Source organism: Polypterus senegalus, chromosome 2 (genome assembly GCF_016835505.1).
Source record: "Polypterus senegalus isolate Bchr_013 chromosome 2, ASM1683550v1, whole genome shotgun sequence".
Lineage (NCBI taxonomy): Eukaryota > Metazoa > Chordata > Cladistia > Polypteriformes > Polypteridae > Polypterus > Polypterus senegalus.
In genome coordinates, this window is record NC_053155.1 from 194,185,235 (window position 1) to 194,213,130 (window position 27,896).

Genomic DNA, 27,896 nt, shown 5'->3' on the forward strand with positions numbered 1-27,896 from the left:
TATGATCGCCTTTTGGGGACAGTCGCGGTGGGTCTTGTGTAGACTGGTGAGACGTCCCTGCCATTAATCAGCTGTGATGGCACGGTCAGTCCTCCACTCGTGTGCGTGTCTTCATAATTCGAGGTGAGGACCTCATAATCGTATACGTGCAAAAGAAAGGGGTCCCGTGTTTGCACTTGTCTGGGCTATAGCTCAGGGGAGGATGAAAAAAATTAAAAGTGCTCACTTTGACTTAAGGCAGAAGCGCAGTCAGCGTCTTAAAGGCCGGCACAGCTATGCGCGCTGGCTGCTCGACTTTTGCTGGGCAGGAGACCACAGTATTTGCAGACACGTTCATGATATCAAAAGTCTCAGCGCTCTTTGGAGGTCATTCATATATATATATATATATATATATATATATATATATATATATATATATATATAGCAAAATCCCGCCTACAGCGGAGAAGTAGTTGTTAAAGAAGTAATGAAAAGAAAAGGAAACATTTTAATAATAACGTAACATGATTGACATTGTCATGAGTGTTGCTGTCATATATATGCCTGCCTAAATAAGTCACCCTCGCTTTGCTCTTACTTTATTTACCGTTCATTTAATCATGGCTATTGGCGGAAAAATTATAAAATGGAAGGAGGATGGCTTTACCAAAACAATTATTGATGGCGAATCGATTATTCATAAAGCTTGAATTGGTGATGTTTTTCTGTGTTAACCTCATATTTTTCAGACTTCTTCTCAAACTAAGGTGGTGCGAGGGTAAAATGAATCGGGATCGCTGATCAATGTAATGGTGTACAGTACCAGGAAATCATGCATTGACAAAAGCTCCCCTTCGCTTGTAATGCAAAGTGTGATTAAATGCATTATTTTTTAATGCGTTATGGAGCACATGCATCGAAGCTTCTCAGCTGTGCTTGTGCTAAGAAAAGGAAAGATTTTAAAAATAACGTAACACGATTGTCAATGTGACCTTTTGTAAGTAGTGCCTGGAGGATTCAGTGAGGAGAAACTCGAGAGATAGCTTGTGTATTAACTTGTGGATTTTTCTGTGAGTATTTGGTGGCAGTCTGACGAAGTTGCTTCGAAAGACGGCATTAGCCGCGGAGCTCAGCTCAGACGGAAATTAGATGAATGGGAGGGGATATGATGACGTGACTCCCCCACCCGCCTTAACTGTCAATCCCCCACAAACACAGTCTCTCGGAATTTGCATAAGCACACCCCTTCACCTACAATTTTAACTTAGTTACAAAGTGATCAAAACTCTCGTTTATATCCTGTGTCCTCTCATTAAACTTGTATCCCGCATTACCTGTGGGCATGTGAAAGCAGCGTAGCCTGTCTATGAACTTAATTTAAAGTTTAGGTTTACACCTTGCTTTCTTTCCGAGGCAGCAACACTCATGAATATGGTAGTATATGTCACTCGCTCACTTCTTATTGTTTCGCTGCCTTCTCAATTATATAATGCATGTTTTCTTAAGCGCTTTTTGGAGGTCTTCCTGGTTTTCTACGCACTGCGTTGACAATCAGTTCACGTGATTACGTGGGAGACGTGGTGATGTCACACGAAACTCCGCCCCCACGTCATTCCAGCTCAACTCCATTACAATTAATGGAGAAAAATACCTTCCAGTTATGACCATTAGGCGTAGAATTTCGAAATGAAACCTGCCCAACTTTTGTAAGTAAGCTGTAAGGAATGAGCCTGCTAAATTTCAGCCTTCTACCTATACGGGAAGTTGGAGAATTAGTGATGAGTGAGTGAGTGAGTGAGTGAGGGCTTTGCCTTTTATTAGTATAGATTAATGTTATAATGTCGGTTAATGCATAGCACATTCTTATTACATTTTGCACATAATGATCATCACACATGATAATTGGTTATACAATATCAAAAGCTACCTTAAAAGTTAGTTTAGTACATTTGTCTTACAAGAATAGACTCTTACAGCTTTGTGTCTGTATTAGGTTACATTTGTTCGATTGGCTTAATTCAAATTATTCTTTGGATTGGTGTCTTTCCAAGTTAAGTGTCGGAATGCACTTGATGACCCTGGTCTTGTTTGAAAATAGTTGTAAGTAGGGCATTAATCTAATGTCAGACATGACTTGCTTCCAAAAAGTCTCTTCAAAAAGTCATGTTTCGTTGCAGGATTAGTCTCGTCTCATCCCAAGATTTTTTTATTATAATAGAGATTTGTCTTTTTTTCTCTTCTTCATCCTGTAAAGCACCTTGAGCTACATCATTTGTATGAAAATGTGCTATATAAATATTGTTTTGAGGGAGTATTAAACAGGTTAGGGTTGCTTTGCCAGATAATTGAAAACAACACCACGGTATCTCTAAAAAACATGGATCATCATTTGTGTGGTATACATTTCACACATTGTTGTTTGTAGTAGCAAGAAATATATTCATTATTCACTATGTGATGTATTCTTTAAATGATAAGTCAGCCATTATTTACATAGATACAGTATTTGCATTGCATTTATATACAGTATTTGCATTGCATTTATACATACTGTAAACTCTGATGTAAACAGTGTAAAGATCATTTCTTAGTTGGAAGAGGTCATCTTGAAATATAAATATCCGGAGACCATCTGCAAAACATGGTATTGTGAAAGATTTTAATATAGTCAACAACTTGCCATATTTCTGGGAGCCAAGAGAAGCTTGTAAAACATTTGCATTGTTTATTGAAGAAATTGTTGCAGTATATAAGATACCCTGCTACTTGCTGGTTATTTGTCTCTCTGTGTTTAACTACTGAGTGTTGTCTTGTTGGGTATCACCAAGCCGCAGCTTTAATACCTTTTCTCTGAACTATGTTCACCTTGACACAGCTTAAGAACCAAGAACTCTGCAACAGCCTATAAACTCTTGCATGATCCTCTTTACCAGAGACTCTTGATCTGATGATGTGCTGCCTTCTTGTGACTTGCTTTTTTATTAGCATTTCAAGTCAACCTGAGTGCAGTTTTCTTTTGTGTATGTGTTTTGTCCTTCTATTGCCTATTTTGTAATGTGTGTTTATGTATATACTGTATTGTGATGGGATTTAGCTTCTGTGTTGTTTCAATGAGAATTTTCTGATTTTGCTTTCTGTTCACTATTTCGGCTGAAAGAGTTGTCTTACTATGAAGGCTGTGAAAGTACAATTGAGTGCACTGTATATCTGAACAAACCTAGTCTCTAGGTTAATTGAGTGAAATAGGTTTAGTACATATAATAATATGGTCACTTATATAAAGCTTAATGTTTTAATTTAAGCTTTGACTATATTAAAGCCCTTCCTTGAGATGAAGCCAGTAGGCCATGATCCAGGAGAGTTCATTGTGTCTAGCTGAGGAGACATATATTTTTTGGTGCATGAGAATGTTGTGTGTGGGGCATAAAGTCAAAACCTGACTTTTAATATTTTTTTAGATGACTTACTCTATTTCACATTTTTTAAAGGTTTCTGCTGAAGGATGGACAGCTTTGGCTTTGTGCACCACAAGCCAAGAAAATCTGGAAATGTCTAGCTGAAAATGCTGTATTTATTTGTGATCGAGAGGCTTGCTTCAAATGGTATTCCAAGTTGATGCGTGATGAACCTGACCTTGAACCAGATATTAACAAGGACTTCTTTGAAAACAATGTACTGCAGCTTGATCCTTCACTCCTTACAGAAAATGGGATGAAGTGCTTTGAACGTTTTTTTAAAACAGTGAACTTTAGAGAGGGAAAACTTGTGGCAAAGCGAAGGGTTTATTTGATGGATGACTTGGAATTGATAGGACTTGATTATCTTTGGCAGGTAAGTATAAAAAATCAGAAATAAATTAACAATTTTAGAGCAGTATCAGTTCCTAAAGTGTGTTAAGTTGCATATTAATTCCAATTCAGTAATTCTTATTCTGGATAAAGTAGTTTGATGTATTTAAATATGTTAATCAATTTGTATAATCCAGCAAATTCCTGTATTGACAATTTGTAAACTAAGTTTCTTAATCTGAAAACTATATCACTCTTATGTTTACCTTTAAAAAATAATTAAGTCAGGAAATTATGACTTTCATCTCTTTCTTTATGACATTAAATTAAGTGATCTTGGTAGAAATTTCATTAAAAGAACATCCTGACATATCTATATCTTGATATTTTATTTGAAAAGCTCACAGTAATACAACTACCAAGTATTCTTATTTTTTTTGTTCTTTTTTCTGGAGGATAGTATTGTGAACATGCATGTTTTACATATAACATTTACATTTGTGACCATTGCTAAACACTTGCAGGATAGGTAAATTGGCATGGCTAAATTATCTATTGTGTGTGTTAGCATGTGAGTGGTTTTATTCTGTGATGGGCTGTCATCCTGTCCAGGGATTTTTCTGCCATGCTTGCTGGGATAAGCTTCATCTAACCAACAAATCCTGCTCAGGATTAGAAAATGGATAGATTGATGGATACCAATAAATTAAATTCAGAAGTACTGCTAATGTATTAAAATCAAGAAGTTCCATAAATTGATTGTTATGAACCTGTATTTGTTAGAGCTGCTACCCCTTGACACCAGAAAAAATCACTTTAAATCCATTCCTGAACACCGACCATGTAGAGGTACTAAGTTCTTCCCACGTCCATAGGGGTTTTTTTGGCCCTCCAATTTCTTCTCCATCCTATTATCTTGCTTCCACATTGAAAAAAATAGCCCTTTATGAAACAATGTGAATGCGTGCATTAGTTTACTCCACAGTTGATTGGCATACTATGCAGGTATGGTGTTTGCCTTGTGCCCAATGACGAGGAAGGCTCATAACTTCCCACAATCCGATGATGGAAAAAAATCATTTTGCTGTTCATGAATTCTTTTCAATTAGGTTGTTCTTCATGGACTTGATGATATTTCCAGCAGAGCTATTGATTTATTGAAAGAAATGTATACAAACCTTGGACCAAAATTGCACATTAAGCAGGTTAGTGGTCACTATGAGTGTCATTGTAATGTGTGGTACATTGGTGTTGACTAATCACATTGTGTTTGAGATGGCAAGAATTTGCTGTTCTTATTTTTATGAGTTGTTGATACTATTGCATTTCAAAGAGAGATTAAAATTTGAAGATAGTGAAAATTACAATTCAGAAATTACTTGGTTGCTCAAAATCAAATAAGTAAAATATTTATATTGCCTAGAATAAAATTACCCAAAGTAAAATTACCCATTTATTGTTGACGTAATTACTGAAAACCATTCTTGTTGACACCCTTAAGTAGGGTTTAAAAAAATGGTAATTCTCACTGTTTGACTTGGGCAACAGAGTAGTAGGAATGCAATTTAAAGCCACCCGCTTACCAATTGTCTGTCTCTCTGCTAATCTATAACAGTATTTGCATAGACTTGAACAAGACATGAAGTCCAACTCACAGGGTGTTTCCAGTTCCCTTGAGGGGTTATGGAAGTAAAAATATGCTTTAATTTGCAACACCATTTTAAAAATTAAAATGCTATTGTAAATTTAAAAGCATATTTTTATTTATTAAATCAGTACTCTAAACACTCAAGGAAACCAAACTATTTGGCTGTTCTGTTTGTGGTACTGCAGGTTCAGAACTTTTAAGACACCCATTAAACAGGACTCAGCACCCCTCATGACACCCTTCTAACCATAACGTCAAAGATGCACTCCCATTGTCACTGTGGATTTTTCTCTTTCTATTGAGTCCTTTAGACAGGAAGGCATCTTTAGTTTCAGTTAAAACTGTTCTTTGAAAAAAGTACAGAAAATAATTTTGAGTCAACTGTAAATGGTGTTAAGATTATTTAGAAATTAAAAAGAGAAATGAGCTCTCGTTTATTGGACGATGAGAAAAAATCATGCATATTTATTTCAAAATTTTATGACAGATTCTTATATTGTATTTGAGAAATATATCATGTTTTCCTGTCATACAGGTAGAGATTCGTGAAGATTTTATCCAGTCTTGTTTTGATCGATTAAAAGCTTCATATGACATGCTATCCATATTAAAAGGTGAAAAGAATAATAATAATTGTGCCAGAGAAGAAGCAAATCAAATGATACGCGTTTTGACTGTTTTGAGGGAGTATATCAATGAATGTGACAGTGAATATCATGAAGAAAGGACAATTCTTCCTTTGTTAAGGTATATGAGCAAATTTTTTTTGTAAAATTACTACCCATTGATTTGTAATTGCTTTTGAATCAGTTTTTTTTTTGTGTAGGTGATACTGTTTCTGTATTAAGGTTTAGTGTATATAAAAGCATCAGTTCTTCATACATGATTTATATTCATCTTATCCATAGCAAACAAGATAGTATAAATAATGAAACAATAATTAGCTACTTCTCAAGACCCTTCTCCCATATAAACAGTCTTTGGCACAGCATTTAAATACCGTATTGACAGTAATGATCCTATAAACTAAGGAATTTTAAGACCTTTTTTAAGAATAAAGTACAGTGTAGGTTGCTTTTCTTCTAACCAAGTCCCTTTGCATGAAGAGTTTTCATTTGTTGCCTCTCACCACTTTTATATTGCTGCACATCCTAATGTCTTAGTACAGGGGTCCTCAATCATGGTCCTGGAGAGCCGCAGTGGCTGCAGGTTTTTGCTCCAACCCAGTTGCTTAATAAAAAGCACTTATTGCTAAAGTAACACTTCTGCTTCACTTTAGTGATTTTGAGCCCTTATTGCTTAATTTTGTCTTAAACAGCTATTTTAATAGCTCCTTATTATCAATAACATGCAAATGACAAGAGAGAGCAGCATTTCTCCATTTAGCTTATTTACATTTACACCTGTGTGTATTTATCTGCACTATTGGGTTTAATTAAATACTTGGAAGAAAAATGAAGAGAAAAAAGTGAAGGACTGAGAATTACTCGTCCATTTTAGTCTTCAAATCATTTGCATGATAGAAAGGGAAAGAAAATCTAGGATATGAGAATGACCTGACATAGCAGAGTTAATTTAATTTCATACCTTGTTAGTGCTTTATTGGCAAGAATTGCTTTCTAATTAAGCAACCAGGTCAAAACAAAAACCTGCAGCCACTGCGGCTCTCCAGGACTGGGATTGAGGATCCCTGTCTTAGTAGGTTCAAAAGCCTTACAAGACACCTAAACAGGTTATTACTTTTCACATTTCAAATAATTAAGATGTAGGGTGAACAGTTAGTCCAGGTCTTTATCATATACACTGTAACTGCTCATTACATTTTGAACCAAGCTCTGTCATTAACTTGTGTACCACGCTCAGTTGCTCAACCAGTCTTGGCCAGTTCTTAGTATATGCATGTGCCCATTTGTGACATGGGCAGGGGTGGTTTGTAGTCTTGAATGCAAAATATGTTAATCTTCATCCCTTTTATTTCTCTTTCAGTGCCCATCTAAATCCAGTTTTTAAGTTCAAATTTAGCATTCTCAGATATTTCAGCATTTCAACGCAAACATGGATCAAAATTAAAACATCACTTACAAAGCACCAATAGACATTCAAACCTCATTTGTCTGAGTATGATAACATTTCCTGGACTGTTCATAAATTATGTCTGAGAGAGTGCAAAAAAAAATTCTTTCAAAGTGCTCTGTTACCAAAGTGTTGCTTATTGGACAGACATGCGAGTGAGAGTTTATCTGTACTCTGTACATGTACATATTATTAACCTATTAATGTTACTGTTATCTGGATGTATTATTAAACTTGGCAAGGCACAGATTGTTACTTGTATTGGAGAGACTTGAAATGATTACATATGGCATCACAATCTAAGCAAAAGAAACTGTTCTCAGTGAAAATATAACCTTCACTCCTGTGTAGATCACAAGAGACAGCTTACTAGTGCACTTCACACATACATTACCAGTCAAAAGTTTTAGAACAATTCCGTTTTTCTAGTTTTTCTTCAAATTTAATCAGTTGAAATACAATGAATAACTTAAAATGGTGAAAAGGTAAGTACTGCCAGAGATTTAAATTTAAAGTTTACTTTAACAAAAACTGAAAAAAGAAAATATTAGAATATTACAAATGGGCCTACAAATGGTCTGCAGCAATTAAGGTAAATTAAGCCTTGCAAGTTGAAGCAATCAATTTGTACAATTGTCCCAATTGTCCCAAGTAAAAATGTCTTAAAGCTTAGTTGGAACAGCATAACATAGTGCAATAGTGTAACAGGGTGTCAGAAATTATTAAAATGTAACCATGGCAGCACTAAAGCAGGCATTAAAATCATAAACACTCAATCTTCCATTGAGCATATGCAACTGATTCATTCTGTAAAAAAGTTTGTTGCACACTTAATCAAAAAACTAGATCAAAGAAAACAAAAGAAAAATGCACCAATCCAGTATACTTTAAACATGAGGACCTTTGAACTGTTTGGCATTGGCTGAGTATTGTGTCAAATAAATATCTGCCAACAGTGAATGCACTTCAGGTATACAGGGAAAAGAAACTACTTATAAATTGCAACTAATTTTCTAATTCTCATAATGTCACTTAAAGTGGAATTTAGCTTTGTCAAGCCTGTTTAATCCAATTTAAAGTCAAGAACAATCAGAACATAACAGCATTGGCCATAAGGCAGATACCAAACCTTGCCAGGCCATGTTAGTGGACATAATAAAAGAAAAACAAAGATGATCATGATGGAGCCAGCACGGCCAGAATCACTCAGGAACCCAACCAAAAATATAATATATAATATGTTTACCTGTAAGCCTATACTTTTAAGAGATCAATTTTTAGAAATTACAGAAATTTTAAATGGTGTGTCAGAAAGGTATTGACTCTTGATCTCATGAGCATCACTGTCATTTCTTGCATTCTGTATGGCTACATAATCGATTATCCTTCCTCATCTGGTGATTTACTCACATGACCTTCACCATCTTGGTGTTGATTCAAAGGCTATAAGTAGACACCAAAAATTAAAATGGTTGGCACTTAAACAATTGTGACATGGTCACACTCTATAAGCATGCACAAATCATGCATTTTTGTTTTTTAACTAGCACTGTATGCAGATAAACAAATTGGTGATAATCACATCCTTTTAGTTTGATTTTTGTCTTAAAAGAATAGCAAAATATTACAGCTTTATTAAAAACCTGTTTTGATTTTTAAATAATATGTGCAGTGCTCACAATCCTAAACTGAAATCTAAGCCCAGTAAATGTATTAAAATTTTGCCTGAATTCGTATAGTAAAGCTATTTAAAAAAAAAAAACAACAGCAAACTTGTAATTCTGGACTTGGTTAAATACTGCTAAAACAAGCATTATATTTGAACCTGCGGTAAACAGTCTGGTGACATGAACATACTGTTTGGCTTTTGTATAAAAATCACTTTATTTTTATCACTACATTAACTCTGGACATCACAGCAGGATGTGATGTATACTTTATAATTTTTGCCATACCATATGTACAAAGTGATGGATTACTTTATTTGTTTTACTTTTATTAAAATACACTTGAATCACTAAAAAAATAAACTGCTCAAAAAAATTAAACAATTTGAAAACACATAAGATCTCAATGGGGAAAAAACTGGTAATATGTTAGGAACGAAAGGATGCCACATCGTTTGATGGAAATGAAAATTCAGTCTACAGAGGACTGAATTCAAAGAGACCATGAAAATCAAAGTGAAAAAAATGATGTGGCAGACTAGTCCATTTTGCCAAAATTTCATTGCAGCAAAATTGTACTCAGTAATTTGTATGGCCCCCATGTGCTTGTATGCATGCCTGACAACATCGGGACATGCTCCTAATGAGACAACGAATGGTGTCCTGGGGGATCTCCTCCCAGATCTGGACCAGGGCATCAGTGAGCTCTTGGACAGTCTGAGGTACAACCTGGCAGTGTCGGATAGATTGAAACATAATGTCCCAGAGGTATTCTATTGGATTTAGGTCAGGTGAGTGTGGGAGCCAGTCAACGGTATCAATTCCTTCATCCTCTAGAAACTGCCTGTATACTCTCTCCACATGACACCAGACATTGTCGTGCACTTGGAGGAACCCAGGACCTACTGCACCAGCATAGGATTTGACAGTGGGTGCAAGACTTTTACCCCAAAAGCTAATGGCAGTCAAGGTGCCATTGTCTAGCTTGTAGAGGTCTGTGCATCCCTCCATTGATATGCCTCCCCAGACTATCACAGACCCACCACCAAACTGGTCATGCTGAACGATATAACAGGTAGCATAATGTTCTCCATGGCTTCTCCAGACCATTTCACATCAGTCACATGTGCTTAGGGTGAACCTGCTCTCATCTGTGAAAAGCACAGGGCACCAGTGGTGAACCTGCCAATTCTGGTAATCTATGGTAAATGTCAATCGAGCTCCATGGTGCCGGGCAGTTAGCATAGAGCCCTCTAGAGGATGTCGGGTCTTCAGGCCACCTTCATGAAGTCTGTTTCTGATTGTTTGGTCAGAGATATTCACACCCGTGGCCTGCTGGAGGTCATTCTGTAGGGCTCTGGCAGTGTTTATCATGTTCCTCCTTGCCCAGAGGAGCAGATACCAGTCCTGCTAATAGGTTAAGGACATTCTATGGCCCTGTCCAGCTCTGCTAGAGTAACAGTCAGTCTCCTGGAATCTCCTCCATGCCCTTGAGACTGTGCTGGGAGACACAGCAAACCTTCTGTCAATGGCACATACTGATGTGGAGACGTTAGACTACCTGTGCTATCCCTGTAGGGTCCAGATATTGCCTCATGCTACCAGTAGTGACACTAATCATAGCCAAAAGAAAAATTGTGAAAAAACAGTCAGAAAAGATGAGGAGGGAAAAATGTCAGTGACCTCTACCATTTAAAACCATTCCTTTTTTGTGTGTTGTCTCATTGTTGCCCCTCTAGTGCACCTGTTGTTAAATTCATTAACACCAAAGCAGCTGAAACTGATTAACATCCCCCTCTGTTACTTAACTGACCAAATCAATATCCCAGAAGTTTAATTGACTTGATGCTATACTCTGATTAAATCAAAGTGTTCCTTTAATTTTTTTTTGAGCAGTATATAAAAGAATTTTGTAGGATAATGATAATTGGAGAAATGTCAAATTATAAAAGAGCATTTTTTTGGAATTTATGCATTTTAATTGAATTCAATTGCCGTAATTCTTTTATGGGCATCCAACAGTTTTATTTTGTGTCACACATGACCAACAAAATCTTACTTCTAGAAAAAATTTACATTTTTTACTTTTTAGTGCGTTTTTAATAAAATCCTATCACTTAAAAGTCTTTTTTTTTATATATTTTTAGCCGTCCTCTTGCCACACGGTCCTCGGCATCTTACAGAAACCTTGACTTGGGTGGGAAGGTGATTTGACAGAAATGGCATTAGCGACAGACTGGAATGGAATGTACGATCTTAAAGTGAAATATAACATTCTTTCAGGTTCATTTCTCATTTCATAAAATCCTAACCACGGTGAAACCTTGCACATGTGAAGTACTGGAAATGTGCATTTGTCAGTGGGAGCATTGAACCTTCAATCTCCTTTAGAAAAGCCCAACACTCTGTCCACTGAGCAAAGCACTGAAAAGAGTATTTCGCCAAATGTGTATGTAAACGATGAAAAATTGGTAAAATTTAAAAAATAATAATTTATGTACATTGGTTTTGAACCTTCCACTATTGTATGTACAACATGCTAACCACTTGACTAGTGCTGCTTAACTGTGATACTGAAGTAATTTGACAGAACCTCAATATCAGTTAATCAAAATAATTTTTTTGTAAAATGAGTCTACATTGGTCTTGAATCTTTGACCATTTGATTGAAAGTCCAACACGCTAACCACTTGGCCAAAACTGCTAATTTGTCATATATATGTGTGTTGGCCAAATGCACTATGTAAATGTGTAATCGCTAAAACTATAATATAAGGAAATGAGAAATTTAAATTGATATAATTAATGTAAAGATCCCAGTTCAAAACTGATGAAATATTGCATTGACACTGGAGAACAGCATGCATGCAAAGTTTGAAGGAAATCAGTTTGGCAGAAGTGGGTAAAAAAATGATTTCAAAATTTGATCCAGACAGAGAGGGTAAACTGAATAAAAATCATGTAAATTATAATAATATTATTAATAATAATAATTAAGAAAAGAAGACCTGGGTTTGCTTCCTGGGTCCTCCATGCGTGGAGTTTGCATTTTCTCCCCGTGTCTGCGTGGGTTTCCTCACACAGTCCAAAGACATGCAGGTAGGTGCACCGGCGATCCTAAATTGTCCCTAGTGTGTGCTGGATTTGTGTGTGTATGTGTGTCCTGCTGTGGGTTGGCATCCTGCCCGGGATTTGTTCCTGCCTTTTGCCTTGTGTTGTCTGGGATTGGCTTCAGTAGACCCTGTGACCCTGTGTTAGGATATAGCGGGTTGGACAATGACTGACCAATTTACTGAGAAGATGGACCCTTCATTCCCTTCTGACACCTCCAGCCACACTTCCTTAAAATTATGCACATAACTTTTATAAATTGAATACTGATCATCTTTGAAAGTTTCACAAATGGAAAAAATGAATACACTGACACACACACTGCATAGTTTGTATTTCATGTATAAGGGCGCCATACCAAAAATGTGATTATTCCTGTTATTATATGAGCTGCTCCTCCAGTTGAAGTCACAGAGTGGCATCTAGATTAACAGAAAGTTGACTGGAAAGATTTGCAATATTCAGTTCAGTTTTTAATATTCAAACTACAAAAATACACGAAGGACCAGGTGTAAATGCACATGAATGCAGTAGTCAAATTGGTCACACTCTTAAAGTAAAAACTTGTATTGAAAGGACATGCACGGCATTCAACTATTTAAGGAAGGTAGTCTGTAGTTTGAGTCCGAACCTAGGAATCTGGGTAAGAATGCTGAGATGCTGAGTATTCTCAGTTCTGCTTTACGGAACTGTGGACGAAGGTCCAAAACAATAGCAGGCAGACACTAATTCAAACAGAATTCTTTTATTTCTAACTTCTTGGTGTGTAGAGCGGCTTTGCCTTACAGAGCTCTAAGTGCAAAAGCCCATTCAAAGGGGGAGTCAGCTGCATTTTATAACCGAGACCTTCAAAGAACGCAGTTAGATTAAAATAAGCTCAGTTTCATCCAAGGTCACAGAACATTCTTACGCAATTTGTTGATTACAATGGAAAGCAGAAATTCTAGTCTTATATTTTTAATGAAGCTTATCAGAAAACTTGTCATTCGTTTGGCATCTTAATTGGACGATAATCTAGACACTGCTGAAGCAGCCGGGAAGAGCCAAAAACTGCACTCCACACCTGCAGCCCTACTCCATGCAAGCACGCTTCTGTTAATAATAATACTTAGCCACACAGAGAGCATGCGGATTTTCATACAGAAGCTAGCAATAGATTTTAACTTCCATTCCACATTCCCCCCTTTTTAAACTTAAAAGTTTAAATAATAAAAGTTTAAGCTAAACAGTCATGATTGAGGGAAGACTGGGAAGAGAATTGGGCCTGGGGAAGAAGATGCATGCGTTCTGTGTGGAGGAAATAAGCTTTAGTTATTGAGGCAGTGAAAAACTTCTGGATAAAATAATGGAATAATGGAATAAGACAACAGCAAAGCAAATCAAAAGAATAACAGTTAAAGCAACTAAAAGGGAAACAAAAATGGATTTGAACCATTGGCCCCAAGAGCCAAAAGTGGGTATAAACCATTCATCAAGAGGGGTATTGATACCTGAGTTTTCAGCCAATTCTAGAGAGAGAGCGGTCAGACTAGCGAGGGCACGGGTAATGGAACCATCAGGGGCAGTATTATTTGGAATGAATGTACAGCAAGCATCTCCAAACATAGCACAAACACCACCTTTTTCAGCCAGAAGCATATCTAGTGCTAGGCGATTTTGCCAGGTCATAAGGGAGGTTTTATCTAATTGCTCATGTATTCCTTTAACAGCTTCTTTAGTAAAATTCAGGAAACGCTGTTGATTATAATATAAATAATTTATCCAATCCACATTTTTATTGATAGTGATTATGGGAAAAAGAGATTCAAAACCAGCAGCTACTTGATCTCTTGCTTTGAATTTGTTAGGGACACCTCTAGGCACACCTATTGAGTCAATATACACACCTGGACCATGTAATGAGAAATTTGCAACGGATGCTGATCTACGAACGTGATGTAAACGGGGAGAGGATGGAGGTTGTTGGCCATGAAGGGGAAGGAGACGGAAAGGCATGACCAATTGTACAAGGGCACAGGTACCAGTGCATTCAGGTGGGAGTATGTCCAGTAATTCAGATCTTCGGCACTTCCACCCGACATCCGTACAGGCGCTGGTGTGGGTGGTGAACCAACTAAGGGAAATGTTATTGGGGAAAAAGGTAGAGGCATTGATGGAGACGTTGTAAGTAAAGGAGCACCAGGGGGAGGGAAAAGAGCCAAGGAGAACGGCATTCTTCTTAGGGGCGGCTCGAGTGAAACAAGTGTAATTGCAGGGGGGGGTCATAGGTTGAATTGGGGGGAAAAGGTTATTCAAGGTATGACATTTGGGTTTCGTTGGAGGGAAAGCAGTAGTAAATAGGTAAAGCAAGCAAGGAAGGCCAGTGGGGTCTGAGGGATCAGTTAAGGGAAATGGGGTAGTGGCAAGGTGAGGGCGTGCAGTGGCACAGTTGGATTGGTTAATCTGTCGTGCAGAATAGAGGACCCACTGCAGCCATCGGTTCTGGTCACCGTATCCAGTTTCTATGGAGAATGTAGAGGAAAGGGTGGTGATATTTAGAGAAATAATTGGTTGTGAGGGTAAGTCGTCAGGAGGAGGTGTAGCAGAGCTACTTGAGCTAGGTGAGATAAAAGCGGGTTTTGTCTCTGTTACCTGTATATAATAAATTTTCCAAGGAGATCTGTGCCAGAAACATGGGCCCCTAATATATAGATTCCTTTATCATGATATGAGGGGTCTTTTATAGTGATAATCAAAGGATTACAAGTTTCTACCATACATTCATGAATTGGGGTAAACCTTGATTTAATTATAGAAAACCTTGTTTTTAAATCATGTTCCTGGGCTTCCCACGGATTATACCCCCAGTCCTGGTCGCCAGTGTTTGCAAACACATCACTCCAACTTGAACATTCAGATAGTCTGGAGGAGGGATTTAAATCAGTTTTGTACCTGGGTCAGGTCACACAAACATATTTTTCAAACAATCTCCATTTGTCTAGTCCACTGGACCCACAGGGAGCAATGGAACAAAAGTCAATCTGGAACGAGGCAGTTTTCCCTATTTGGAAAGTTAACGTGGGAAAGTCCCCATGTATTTGCTTCAATTGGTGAGTCAGATGGTCAACACCTGTTTGTCCTTGTCCTAAAGTCAGATGGATAGAAAAGATTAGGACTAGCAAAGATATGAATGCCATTTTTTGCAATGCGACACGTGAATCCAGGCGGGAAGTCCTTCGACTTTAACAACATGAGGTGTGGATAGCAGCATTTGGAATGGTCCCCTCCAGCGAGGTTGATGGCCAGTGCTTCCTTCGGGTGTCTCTGACCAGTATCCAGGTTCCCAAGGGAATCTGTGACTCTGTTGGTGGAGGACTAGTTCGCCAAGCCTGGTTAACCTGCTTGTGGACCTCCTTCAGGGATGCTCGGAGACCTGTAAGACTGGAAATAAGATCATTGTCCACAGTATGCAGATTGACGGCAATGGCCGTCCAGTTAGTATTTCAAACGGCGACAGTCCCAACTGCCGGTGTTTCCTCCCTCTCAATCCCATTAAGGCCAGGGGTAAAGCGTTAAATTCGTCTGCTCACAGATCTTAGCCAATTTAGATTTCAGGGTGCCATTGCACCTTTCTACTATACCTCCGCTTTGAGGGTGGTACTTGCAATAGTGATGCACGTTAATTTGGAGCCAGGTGGTTAGTTCATTGATTACTAAATTCACAAAATGGGTACCATTATCAGTCTGCAATTTTTGTGGTATTCCTCATCTTGGAATGATTTCTTTTATCAAGGCTTTTGCCACAGTTTTGGCGTCTGCATGTTTGGAAGGGAAAGCTTCCACCCATCGGGAGAAAACATCGACAATTACCAAGCAGTATCGGTACCCTTTAGATGGTGTTAGTTCAATGAAGTCCATTTGAAGATGTTTGAATGGACCCATTGGGTTAGGTGTGAGGGCGGGACTTACCTGCGTACCTTTACCTACGTTAAATTTTTGACATAGTGCACAGCGTCTGCAGAATTGCTCTGCATACGTAGAGAAACCTACGGCTTCCCAATGTCTCTCGACATCTTGAATCATGGCATCCTTTCCAGCGTGGTCCAGGCCATGTGCGATTTTTGCCATACCTGGAAAAGAAGCTTTTGGGAGGAAAGGTTTGTTATTTTGCTTGCGAGTCCAGACCCCATCAGAGAGGGATCCTTCTTTGGACCATTTTCTCTTTTCTCTGTCCGTGGCTGCACTCTGTAAAGAGATTATTTGATTATCAGTGTCCTTGTCGTCTTTCTGTTGAAATAAAAAGATTGGTGTGTTATTGTAGGCAGCCTGTTTAGCAAAGTGATCAGCCAGGTCGTTTCCTTTGCTGACAGGATCTTGTTTCCCAGTATGCGCCTGGCATTTAACTATTGCCAGTCTTGATGGTTTTATTATAGCTTCGAGGAGGGATTTGACTAATTTCTGATGTTGGATGGGCTTACCAGTACTGGTTTTGAATCCCCTTAATTTCAACAATGCTCCATGATCATGGCAGACTCCAAAAGTATACCTGGAATCTGTATAAATGGTTACTGCTTTCCCTTCTGACAGCTGACAGGCTCGGGTGAGAGCAATTAATTCAGCTGCCTGCGCGTTTAAACTTGACGAAATTCGGTTTGCCTCCAGCAGGTAGTCACCTTTGACCACTGCATAGCTGGTTGAGGGTGTTCCATAATCCAATCGCATAGAACATCCATCTACTTTAGTACTTCTCCTATTTCTAGTGGAGTTTCCTGCAGGTCTGGTCTGGGTTTTATGACCTTATTTATTTCATCATGACAGCTGTGTGGCTCCCCTTCTTCTTCAGTTGGAAGAAAAGTGGCTGGATTTCGAGTGGAGCATCTTTCAATTGTGACATTTGACAGAGTACAGAGTACGTTTTGATAGTGTATTGCCCTAGCAATAGTGAGATGTGAAGTTTTGGCCTGTACTAAAATGGAGTGTATGGCGTGAGGCACCTTTACTGTTAGGGGGCTCATGAGCACTATATCTGTACTGGCTAGCATGGCTTCTGTTGTGGCTGCTACTGCTCTGAGACAGGTTGGAAGTCCCTTAGCCACTGGATCCAATCTTTTTGAAAAATAGGCTATTGGCCTTTGTTTTTTGCCGTGGAGCTGTGTTAGTACTGCATTCATATACCCCCTCCTCCCCCTTTTCGTCCACGAACAAAGTGAATGGACGAGAATAGTCAGGGAGCCCTAATGCTAGCGCAGAGAGTAATGCACTTTTTAAATTACATAGAGCCTTCTCAGCCTGCACATTTCACTGTATGTGGCCAGAAAGAGAAAGGTCAGCAGTGTTAGCTAGATTTTGCAAAGGCTGTGCTCTTTCAGAAAAAATTAAAATCCATTGTCGACAGTAACCTAAAATGCCCAATACAGACGTAACCTGTTGTTTTGTGACCGGTCTGGGCAGGTTTTGAATAGTGGTTATGTGGTCTTTTGACAGAGCTCTGGTACCACAAGTGATGTCATGCCCCAAATATTTGACAGTGGTTTGAACTAGCTGCAGCTTGGCCTTAGAAACCTTGTGCCCATTTTCTGCAAGATACTTGAGCAATAATTCTGTATCTTGTGTGCATGCTTTCTCTGTTTCGCTACAGAGTAATAAATCGTCGACGTACTGTATCAATGCACTTCCCCTGTCAGGCCAGAAGCCTTCCAGGTTTTGAGCAAGCGCTTGGCCGTATACACAAGGAGCCTCTGTATAACCTTGTGGCATAACGGTCCATGTCCAATGGCGGTTTTGAAAAGTAAAAGCAAACCAAAACTGAGAATCAAGATGTACAGGAGTAGAAAAGAAAGCATTTGCTAAGTCAATAACTGAGAAATAACGTGCAGATGGAGGGATTGTGGACAGAATAGTGGAAGGATTAGGCACGATCGGTGCTCTAGGAAAGATAGCAGAATTGACTTGTCTGAGGTCTTGGACAAAGCGCCAAGAGCCATCAGCTTTCTTTACTGGCAAGATAGGAGAGTTTACAGGAGAATATTTAATAGGAATTATAGCCCCCTTTTCAACGAGATCTTTATGTACAGCAGCAATTCTGAGTTCAGCCTCGGGAGAAAGAGGATATTGCGCATGGCAAGGACGGAAGGAGGATTTTGGAAAGATTACTAGAGGTTCACAATTTGCTATTCTGCCAAAATCATTTTTCCCTTGAGACCACAGTGTATCAGGAATCGAAGAGAGCCATGGAATGCTATCAGTTTACAATGAACATAAAGAGAGAGATGGATGTCACAGGGAACGAACAACTGGCAGATCAATCTGAATTAATACTTTTAGTAATTAGATGGTCTGAGGTGTCAGAAATACCTGGCGCAACGTACAGCCAATCAGTTCTATTTAGACATTTTTCATTCCAGTCCCCAATTTCAACCCAGTGAACGGTGTTAGATTTAGATAGAGAGACATGGGGCACTGAACCACCTAGATAGAAAATACTTTGTGAACATGTGAGGTGAACTGAAGCAGCAGCTTTAGTAGATGAAATAAAAATACATGGAATGTACAAAGTTTCAGGGCATGTGCCGGAGGAAAGAAAAGATTCTAACCAAGGAGTGTTTACTTCAGCGGGGAAATATTGGGCAGTACAATGCAGGGTGTCCGGGACTTGTAAGTGGGGAAATAGGCATGAGGGGAAAGAATGAAGGGCTTTCAAGAGGAGGGTGTGTGGTGAGATGTCAAGGGTCCATGCAGCAAAAGAGGGCTTGGGGTGTGTAGTTTGGCATAGGAGCTTAGGAATGGAGCAGTAAAATCCTTGTTCAGTTAAAGAAATTGAGACTGACAACTTAGTCATAAGATCCCTTCCCAGCAAGTTCACAGGGCACAAATGATTTAACAGGAAACTATGAGTCGATGATGAGCTGTCAGTGCTGAGCTGCACTTGCAAAGGTTTAGAGATGAGCAAAGTATGAGGCTGTCCCGAGGCAGTAAGCACCTGTACTGTATCTTTCGAGGCAGGGACCTCCAACAGCGACAAAGTGGAGAGCGTGGCTTCTGCGTCCACAAGAAAAACAGTTTCTTTGCCGTTTACTATTAAAGTCAATAAAGGATCAGTATCAGCATGACGAGTAAGCAAAGGAAACTGGAAAAAGTGGCTGGTGGTCCCTGCTAATTCCTAGGACCAAGGAATGTCATTGGGCTCATGGAGATGGGGTGGTGGAGGGCGCTTGTGTGGGCAGTTGCGTCTGAAATGTCCAAGTTCACCACAGCTGTAACAGGCTTATGACGCTGGCGTCTGCTCTGAAGGGTCAGGCATCTGAGCGAAAGGATTATTAGGGCTTGATAATTGGAACCCTCGTCCTCTTCCGTGCCCTCGACTTCCAAAGAAATTTCTGCATCCTCACCCCCTAGCCGGGTCAGTTCCACCAGTATAGTAATTTATTTGTGCAGCCAACAGTTTGGTCTGTGTGTCTGACTCTTTTAATTTAGTCTGTCTCTCAGCATGCTCTGCATGACGCTTGACTTCCTCGAACGTAGCGCTTTCCCAGCCTATGCAAGACGTGCGATCCTTGCTTTGAATATCTCTTCTCAGTCCCGAGACAAAAGGAGGCACTGCAGCACGAATTCTATCGTTTTCATTTTTTATTGTCTAGCCCAGAGTGATTAGCCATCAGCTCTTGCAACCGGTGAGCCCACTGTCTCGTCTTTTTTCTGCTTAGTGGCTAAAATTAGTGACCAGTCTGTGCCCTTTTTATATTTTTCTGTCAGGGCTCCTTTCAAAGGCTCCCATTGGCTGAGGAAAGGACCTTCATTCCCGGGGCCTCGGAGAAGAGCTTCATTCCAACGCCAAGGAGCACCGTTAAGATCACCGTGATTTACAGTTGCCCATGTGGTGCCCAGCTTTTGGCGGAGCACCTGTGTCCACTCTGCAGCATTTGGTTTATACATATCATCAAGCTGCTGTAATTGCTGCACAAATTTCAGTCCACCGACTGCTTTGGGGTCGGGCAGTTCAGATACCACATCCTTTAATTCTTGAATGTCCCAATTTCGGTGAATCATTACGGTGGTGGGATTATTATTGCCTGGGGGTTGCGCGGGATCATGTCGGGGGTTGGGGACTTCAATGAGGAGGCAAGAGAATGTCGGGCCAGAAGGTTTAGGGGAGCCGAAGGGGGAAGTAAAACCACCCATATGGTCTGACTTCTTGTGCGCTGGGAGACAGATGACTCTTCTGGTTTCTGCCATTGCAACCCAGTAGCACCTTGTGAATGATCTGAATCATCTTCCTCAAGGTCAATATGTGAGGACGGGTCATAATGATATTGTTCATCGTAAAAACTTGCTCCAGACGGTTCGTCTGTTAACAGGGGTGCAGTTGGAGGAAGGGGGTGCAGGAGGTGGAATCGGTGGAGTTTGGTAAGGAGGGGGTGGACAGATTGCGGGGTATAGGGGGTCTTTCTTTTTGGTCTTCTTTCTTTTACTTTCAGGCTTGGGCTCTGTCTCTACCTTCGTTTTCTGCAACGCTAGCAATAACTTTTCCTTTTCTTTCTGTGTTTTGACCTCAGCAACCAGCAGCTCATTACTCTTCTGCGCCGCTTCCAAGGTCCTATTCTTTATCACCAATTCCTATCTATCAAACATGTCTATTCGATACGGACCTTTGTTACAACATCCTCGTGCATTTCTACATAATATTTTCCTTATTTCTTGTATTTCTGATATGTCCATAGTCCCGACTATCGGCCATCTGCCACCACTCTGTTTATTCCATTTTTTACATGCTTTCTTAAAGTCTAATCCGGTTTTCTTTTCTATTAATTTTCTAGGTGAACCCCCTTTCGGACCCGAGTGAAAGCTCGTGTCCGAGACACTTTCAAAAATAATCCTTCTAACAGAGACTTTTGATTTCCTAAAGGAGTCTCTTTGACCGGTTTACTATTTTGCTTTCCCATAATGAATAGCACTGGACCACAGTAGAACAATTCAGCCCCCGCAGCATTCTGCTCCCAGTCCTGTCCCACTCCCGGATTAGTACTCAAGTGGTTTCGTGTCCGTTGTTTAGCAGAATCGTACAACAATATTCAGCGTGGAGTCCGGAATACAAGGTGTGCTCAACACCAATTCCTTTGTCAGACGCCTCCTATGTGCCAAAGTGCTTGTGCATGTCTCCACCACAGAGCAACCCTTAGAAGCAGGATTATGACTAGACGTTAGGAACAGAAAACTCGTCCACCCACTCAGTGTTTTTCCCAGACACTCAATTCATATGCTATACTTTTCTTACTCCCATTCCCCTATTTAATAGGAGTGTGCCACTCACCCCTTTCTATTCTGCTTCACAGGGAGTAACTTACTAACGTACTTGTAGTATCTTACACTGTCCCTCGAGGGACCCAAGTATTATTCCCTATTTTCCAGTTACCATCCACTACGTTAGTGATACAGTATTTATTTTCCTTAATTTCCTGTAAACCGGTCAAATCCATGAGCTACGTCATTCACTCAATCGGACTGGACTCCCTCGGTCTACTCACCAAGAATTTCGTGACCTGCTAGGGAAATCCCAGTTGGTTCGACCTTCGTATTCGGTCAGAGGAGGCCAGGGGCTTCTCATGCAGGATACGCCCGAGGCAGGCCAGTCCTAACTTTTGCCGGAGCTGGTCCTTCCGACCCGGCCGGAGTCGGTCCTTTTACCGGTCTTCTGGACGATCCCGCTCGAGAAATCACCTGTCCGTCTCTGCCCCACATTCGGGTGTCAGAAAATTGTGAACGAAGTTTCAAAACAATAGCAGGCAGACACCAATTCAAACAAACAGAATTCTTTTATTTCTGACTTCTTGGTGAGTAGAGCGGCTTTGCCTTACAGAGCTCTTAAGTGCAAAAGCCCATTCGGGGGGGGTCAGCTGCATTTTATAACAGAGACCTTCAAAGAAAGCAGTTAGATAAAAATAAGCGCAGTTTCAACCAAGGTCACAGAACATTCTTACACAATTTGTTGATTACAACGGAAAGCAGAAATTCTAGTCTTATATTTTTAATGAAGCTTATCAGAAAACTTGTCATATGTTTGGCATCTTAATTGGACGATAATCTAGACACTGCTGAAGCAGCCGGGAAGAGCCAAAAACTGCACTCCACACCTGCAGCCCTACTCCATGCAAGCACGCTTCTGTTAATAATAATACCTAGCCACACAGAGAGCATGCAGATTTTCATACAGAAGCTAGCAATAGATTTTAACTTCCATTCCACAGAACAAATGCAAGGACACTTACAGAAAATGCCTGCAAGTACTTGGAGGCATTTGAGATGTGATGCTATTGCCATGGAGAAAAAGGCATGTGGAGTCTCTGGATGAGCAATTAGAATAAGACTTTATTGCAAAGACACAAAGCCGTCTCAGTTCAATGAAGTTGAAACTTGTTCATTTGGAGAACCTCATATTTATTACAGTTCTTACAACAAAACAGTCTTGCTTTATACATTTTCCACTACTATCAGACTCCTAGGGCACAACGCCCTCATCCTGTTTTGCCTTTTTACACCAATATTTCTTTATGCTTATTAGGCATAATTACTTTTTACCCATCTTTCGCAATTGTTATCTTGACTCGAAGGCCACACATGCCATCTGGACCAGGTAGTGACCAGTACCTAATCATCCCCTCATATTCATTTAATTATTTGTCATATTCCTGACCTTGAGCTAATAAATTATTGGAGGTTTTTGAGTTGTTTAGAAGAATAAAATTGTACAGGCATGACTTGAAAGCTAGCTATTGCAATTTGTTTTACTTTAATTTGATAGAGATTACATTGATACATAGATTTAAATTTATATATATAATTCACTAAGGCAAGACAACCATGGAAAGCACGCCGGAAGGGGCGTGGAGTCACTAAGCCGACAAGTGAGACACCTATGGCGCACGCAGGAAGGAGCCACGCCCACCAACTCCAAGACCATTGGATACGATGACAACTCACTGAGCTACGCCCACCAACTTGGACGCAAAGACACAGAAAACCTGGCGTCATTTATATTCGTCTGTCGTAGAGGTTACATGCAGCTCTGACCCACGTTGACTGTAGGCATGTTTCTCGCGGAGGTGAATCGCCATATGCGGCGTGTAAAACTGTTTGCGAGGGATATCACATGGGATCCTTAAAACGTTCCTTCACAGCTGAGGTTAAAACACAATGAAGTGAGCAGTCTTTAAAAAACAAGTTTTCGGTTACGACGCCCGACCGCGTGCACTATAGCAAACTGTTTTACACGCTACATACAGCAATTCGCATCCGCGACAAACATGCGTCTTCTTAGATACTCCTGCACTTTGTACACACCCCCCTCCCACTGTGGTCGGGTGTCTTGGTGGATTATATATAGAAAGGCAGCCAAAACAGCACAGAGCAATGAAAAGTCTACGTGAGTCACAGGTGCATCTAGACTGTACAAAGACGACAACGACTCGAGTGACGAGTTGGAGGTGGGCACATGAGCAGGCAGTGTATACTGAACGAGAAATCAGCAGACTAGCATGACGGAGGGAGCGGAGTGGATGTCCTTCTCCTCTCCTCCCATTCCACCCTGAGCGCCCGACGATTGTGTGTTGGTTCGTTCCGTGCATTGGTTAAAACCCAATGAAGGAAGCAGTCTTTAAAAACCAATAAGCCCTGTGCCTCTGTTTCATTACCGTCTCACCTGCTTCACCAATGCAGGCCCCGCAACAGGCGATCCGGCAGCCAACCGGGTAACCAAAGTCTTTGGGTTCGGGGGGAGTATGGTTACAAAGCTGAAACTTAAAGGAATTGACGGAAGGGCACCACCAGGTGTGGAGCCTTTCGCTTCATTTGACTCAACACAGGACACCTCACCCGGCCGGACACGGACAGGATTGACAGATTGATAGCTCTTTCTCGATTCTGTGGGTGGTGGTGCATGGCAGTTCTTAGTTGGTGGAGCGATTTGGCTGGTTATTTCCGAAAACGAACGAGACTCCCACCTGCTAAATAGTTACATGACCCAACAGTGGTCGGCGTGCAAATTCTTAGAGGGACAAGTGGCTTTCAGCCACGTGAGATTGAGCATTAACAGGTCTGTAATGCACTTGTATGTCCGGTACTGCACGCCCGCTACACTGAATGGATCAACGTGTGTCTACCTGGCGTGGGTATGCAGTTGAACCCCATTCGTGATGGAGACCGTGGCTTCCAATTATTCTCCACGAACGAGAAATTCCCAGTATGTGCGGGTCATACGCTCGCACTGATTACGTCCCTGCCCTTTGTAAAGCCCCCCATGGTCGGGTGACTTGGTGGATTATATATAAAAAAAAAAGCAGCCGGAACCGCAAAGAACAATGAAAAATCAATGTGGAAACCGACTGAGGCGGTGTTTGGAAAATTAAGTCAACGTGACTCACAGGTGCGTGTGGACTGTACACAGACGAAAGCGACTCAGGTAGGGAGTTGGGGGCGGGCACATAAGCGGCCAGTGCGTACTGAGCGGCGTTCAACCCCGTCCTTCGCTTTGAAGGAGAAAGCGACAGCGCTCCTCCGTTTTCAGTCACGGACAATTGTATGTTGGTTCGTAGCGTGCATTGTTGCAATGTTACTTTTCTTGGAGGTTTATTAAATTACGAATTTTTCAAATGTTTTTTTCCTCTGTGCTTAAAAATAATTTAAAAAGCGGCCTGATTATGCGGCTTAGTTGGCTAGTATTCTATACTACCAGTGCAAGTTGAGGGTATTTTGGACACATTAGGTGTCAAATGATATAACAGCCCGACACATAAAGAAGAGAACTCCTCTCCACCATTAAAAAGAGGAAACTGTCCATGGTCTTCACAATGACAAATACAGGTTGTTGAAATTAGTTATACAGGGGAAATGTGATGGAGAGGACCAGGCCGTCACAGGAAATCATGGCTGCAGAACTTGAGAGAATGGATGGGAATGACCTTGATTACCTTGTTCCGAACAGAGATGGACAAAACCTTGTTGACCAGAATTGTTGCTAACTTCTATTGAGTACATGGCACATTAAGAAAAACTATCGCCATAGTTTAATGCTGTTGTATTTTAGTTCACATTTAACAATTTTGATGCTGCACTTTGGTTGAATAAAAAACAAAGATAAAATAAAGAACTGAACTTGTGTAACTCAGTTGTCATCAAGCATTTTATCACAAAATTCTCAGACAAAGCTGCAGGACTTGAGTACTTGTTTTAGTTATCAGTTGTCTATTACAAAGCATATTTGTGCATTTATTTAATCTGTTTTTTTTTTTGTAAAGTGCAAACCATTATTTCCTGTAAATTTGGAACAAATGAAAAAAACTATGATGTTTTGAAAAGTGCTTTAACTTTCTTTAAATGTTTGTTAATCAGTGTGATTTTCAAATATTTACAGTATTTTTGCTCAGATCACTTTAATAGTAAAATAGAGCCTCATTCTAGTCAGAGCCACATGTCTTCTGGCTGTTTAAGGAAATTGAAGTACACAGAGATAAACCCATGTGACATGTGCTGGAATTTGAACCCTAGGATCTTTTGCTGTAACGTGGTACTACTGCAAAAGTCAAATTGTGCTGCGTTATGTTTATCTTACACAGAAAATGTAAAGAATTGTGCTCAAACTGGTCATGACATTTTTACAGACATGGATTGCAGGGATTTTATAAAAATAAAATACACAAGTAAGTTAAAAAGAAAAGCTTGTGGGCCATTATGCCCTTGATAAAAACTGTTGGAAATTGATGAATTTCTCTACTTTTGTGGTAAGAATTGTAAAAAGTAACTGTTGAATGTTGGTTTTTGGTTTTTCTTGACTATTTATAATGCACAAATTTTACTGTGACTGTCATTGTTTTTTTGTGCCATTAAACATATCTAAGGTGGTAAGCATCTCCTTCAAAGTTCATCAGCAGTGGTCTTGTACTTTTAGAAATTAAATCTATTGTGCTGTTGTTAATAATTGTCCTTATGTCCTTACAACAGACTATAAAAGCCTCTGTGTTCAGAGTGAATGGTATAATGCTTGTTGCATTCCTTTAAAACCATGCTTTGGTTTTGCCATCAATCTATTTTGACTCTAATTTTAGTATTTGTTTCTGAAACATTTTGTGTATGGTGAGGGAAATGATTCACACCTTGCCCTTCTGTGAAAGCCAAAGTGAAATAGTGAATAGATGTTAATGACTTTTACAACGTCAGTTCTCTTACTTTTCCTCAGGTGGTGTCTCAAATATTGATCACTTGCACCTCTCTGCCATCTGTTATGCCCCAAACTGTTAGTTCACACCTTAGATGTCATACTTCTGAATATACGAGGGATGTTCAAAAAGTTTCTGCACTTTTATATTTTCGTTGGAAATGGTGAAGGCGAGAGGAGTATAATTGGGCATTAAAAAGTTGGTATGACGCTGTGAAAATTGCTTTGCAAACAAATGGGGCTATGTAGAAAGGCAATGTAATTTGTTTTTCTTAATAAATCGTTAAAAAAGTAAGTGTGGAAACTTTCTGAATGTTCATTTATTTTACTATAGAAATGTTAACTTTTTTCTAATTGTTTTTTTTTTATTGTGGGCATCATGGTTTTAGAACTCTTTTAAGAAAACCTTCCATTATTCTGTTTTTTATATTCAGTGTTCAGTTTTGCATTACTTTTTCAAGAGGGTACAAAGAGACACGGCAAAAGCTGCTGTATCCATACTGAATCAGAGGAAATTTGAATAGACAGGAAAACTTATTTTTCAGGTTATGATTAAATTACTCTATATGAAAAGTTCATTACACACTGAAAGTCTTTTTTTGTATTTACTCTTTTGCTTCTTTATTTTTCTCTTTTAGAGCTTTTCGAGGCAAGCACATTACACTTACAGTTCGCTTTCCTAACCAACACTGCCAAATAGATGATCTGGATGTTTGGTCTCATACAAATGACACCATAGGGTCAGTAAGGAGGTGTATCTTGAATCGTATAAAGGCCAATACCACACATACTACAATAGACTTTTTTATTGGTGGCGAACTTATTGATTCCATGGATGATAATAAATTAATTGGACAATTAAACATTAAAGATAAAACTGTAAGTAGCTTTTACTTTAATTTATATGCAGTTTTACATTTTCAGTATTCACTTAGTCTTTTTTTTTCCTAAGCTTGTAACAGCAAAGCTTGTGCACGTGAGCTCAGCTATGCCATCGAGTCTGGATAGTTCTTCAGATTCATCTGTTGGCTCTACTGGAAATAATGGATACCGTTATAGTGATAGTCCAAGCCCAGATGCAGAATGTTGTCTCCTGGGAGTGGTGAGTTACTATGACACAAATGCTTTAGTAACTTGATTTTAAATATGCCATCTCCTCTTTGAATGTCGATATACATGGTTTTCAGGTTTATGGCAGCCTAATAATTTACTTCTTCTTACTCTTACTAATTTCAATTACAACATAAACAATTTAAAGGAAAACTAGCATTGTTGTTTAAAAAAAAACTGCAGAAGGTCAGTTGAGGCTCATTTTTTTTATATCTCTTATCTCACCTGTATGAGGTTGAAAGTAGTTTGGAAGTAACCGTTTGCTTGCATGAGCTTCTGAAGTGACATATCAGGTTTGGTTCTTCTGCAATGAGGCAATTCGTATAAGGCATAAA

The 27,896-nt window shown here is 39.6% G+C and overlaps 1 protein-coding gene across 1 annotated transcript in view; it reads left to right on the forward strand.

Annotated features, from left to right (window-relative positions):
* LOC120524448 (probable ubiquitin carboxyl-terminal hydrolase FAF-X) overlaps window positions 1-27,896 on the forward strand; it is a 260,143-nt gene that overhangs the window by 83,557 nt on the left and 148,690 nt on the right. The window contains exons 16-20 of the mRNA XM_039746300.1: window positions 3,471-3,813; window positions 4,880-4,975; window positions 5,954-6,165; window positions 27,090-27,330; window positions 27,404-27,553. Coding sequence (XP_039602234.1) covers window positions 3,471-3,813; window positions 4,880-4,975; window positions 5,954-6,165; window positions 27,090-27,330; window positions 27,404-27,553 — 1,042 coding nt within the window. The remainder of the gene's footprint in view (window positions 1-3,470; window positions 3,814-4,879; window positions 4,976-5,953; window positions 6,166-27,089; window positions 27,331-27,403; window positions 27,554-27,896) is intronic.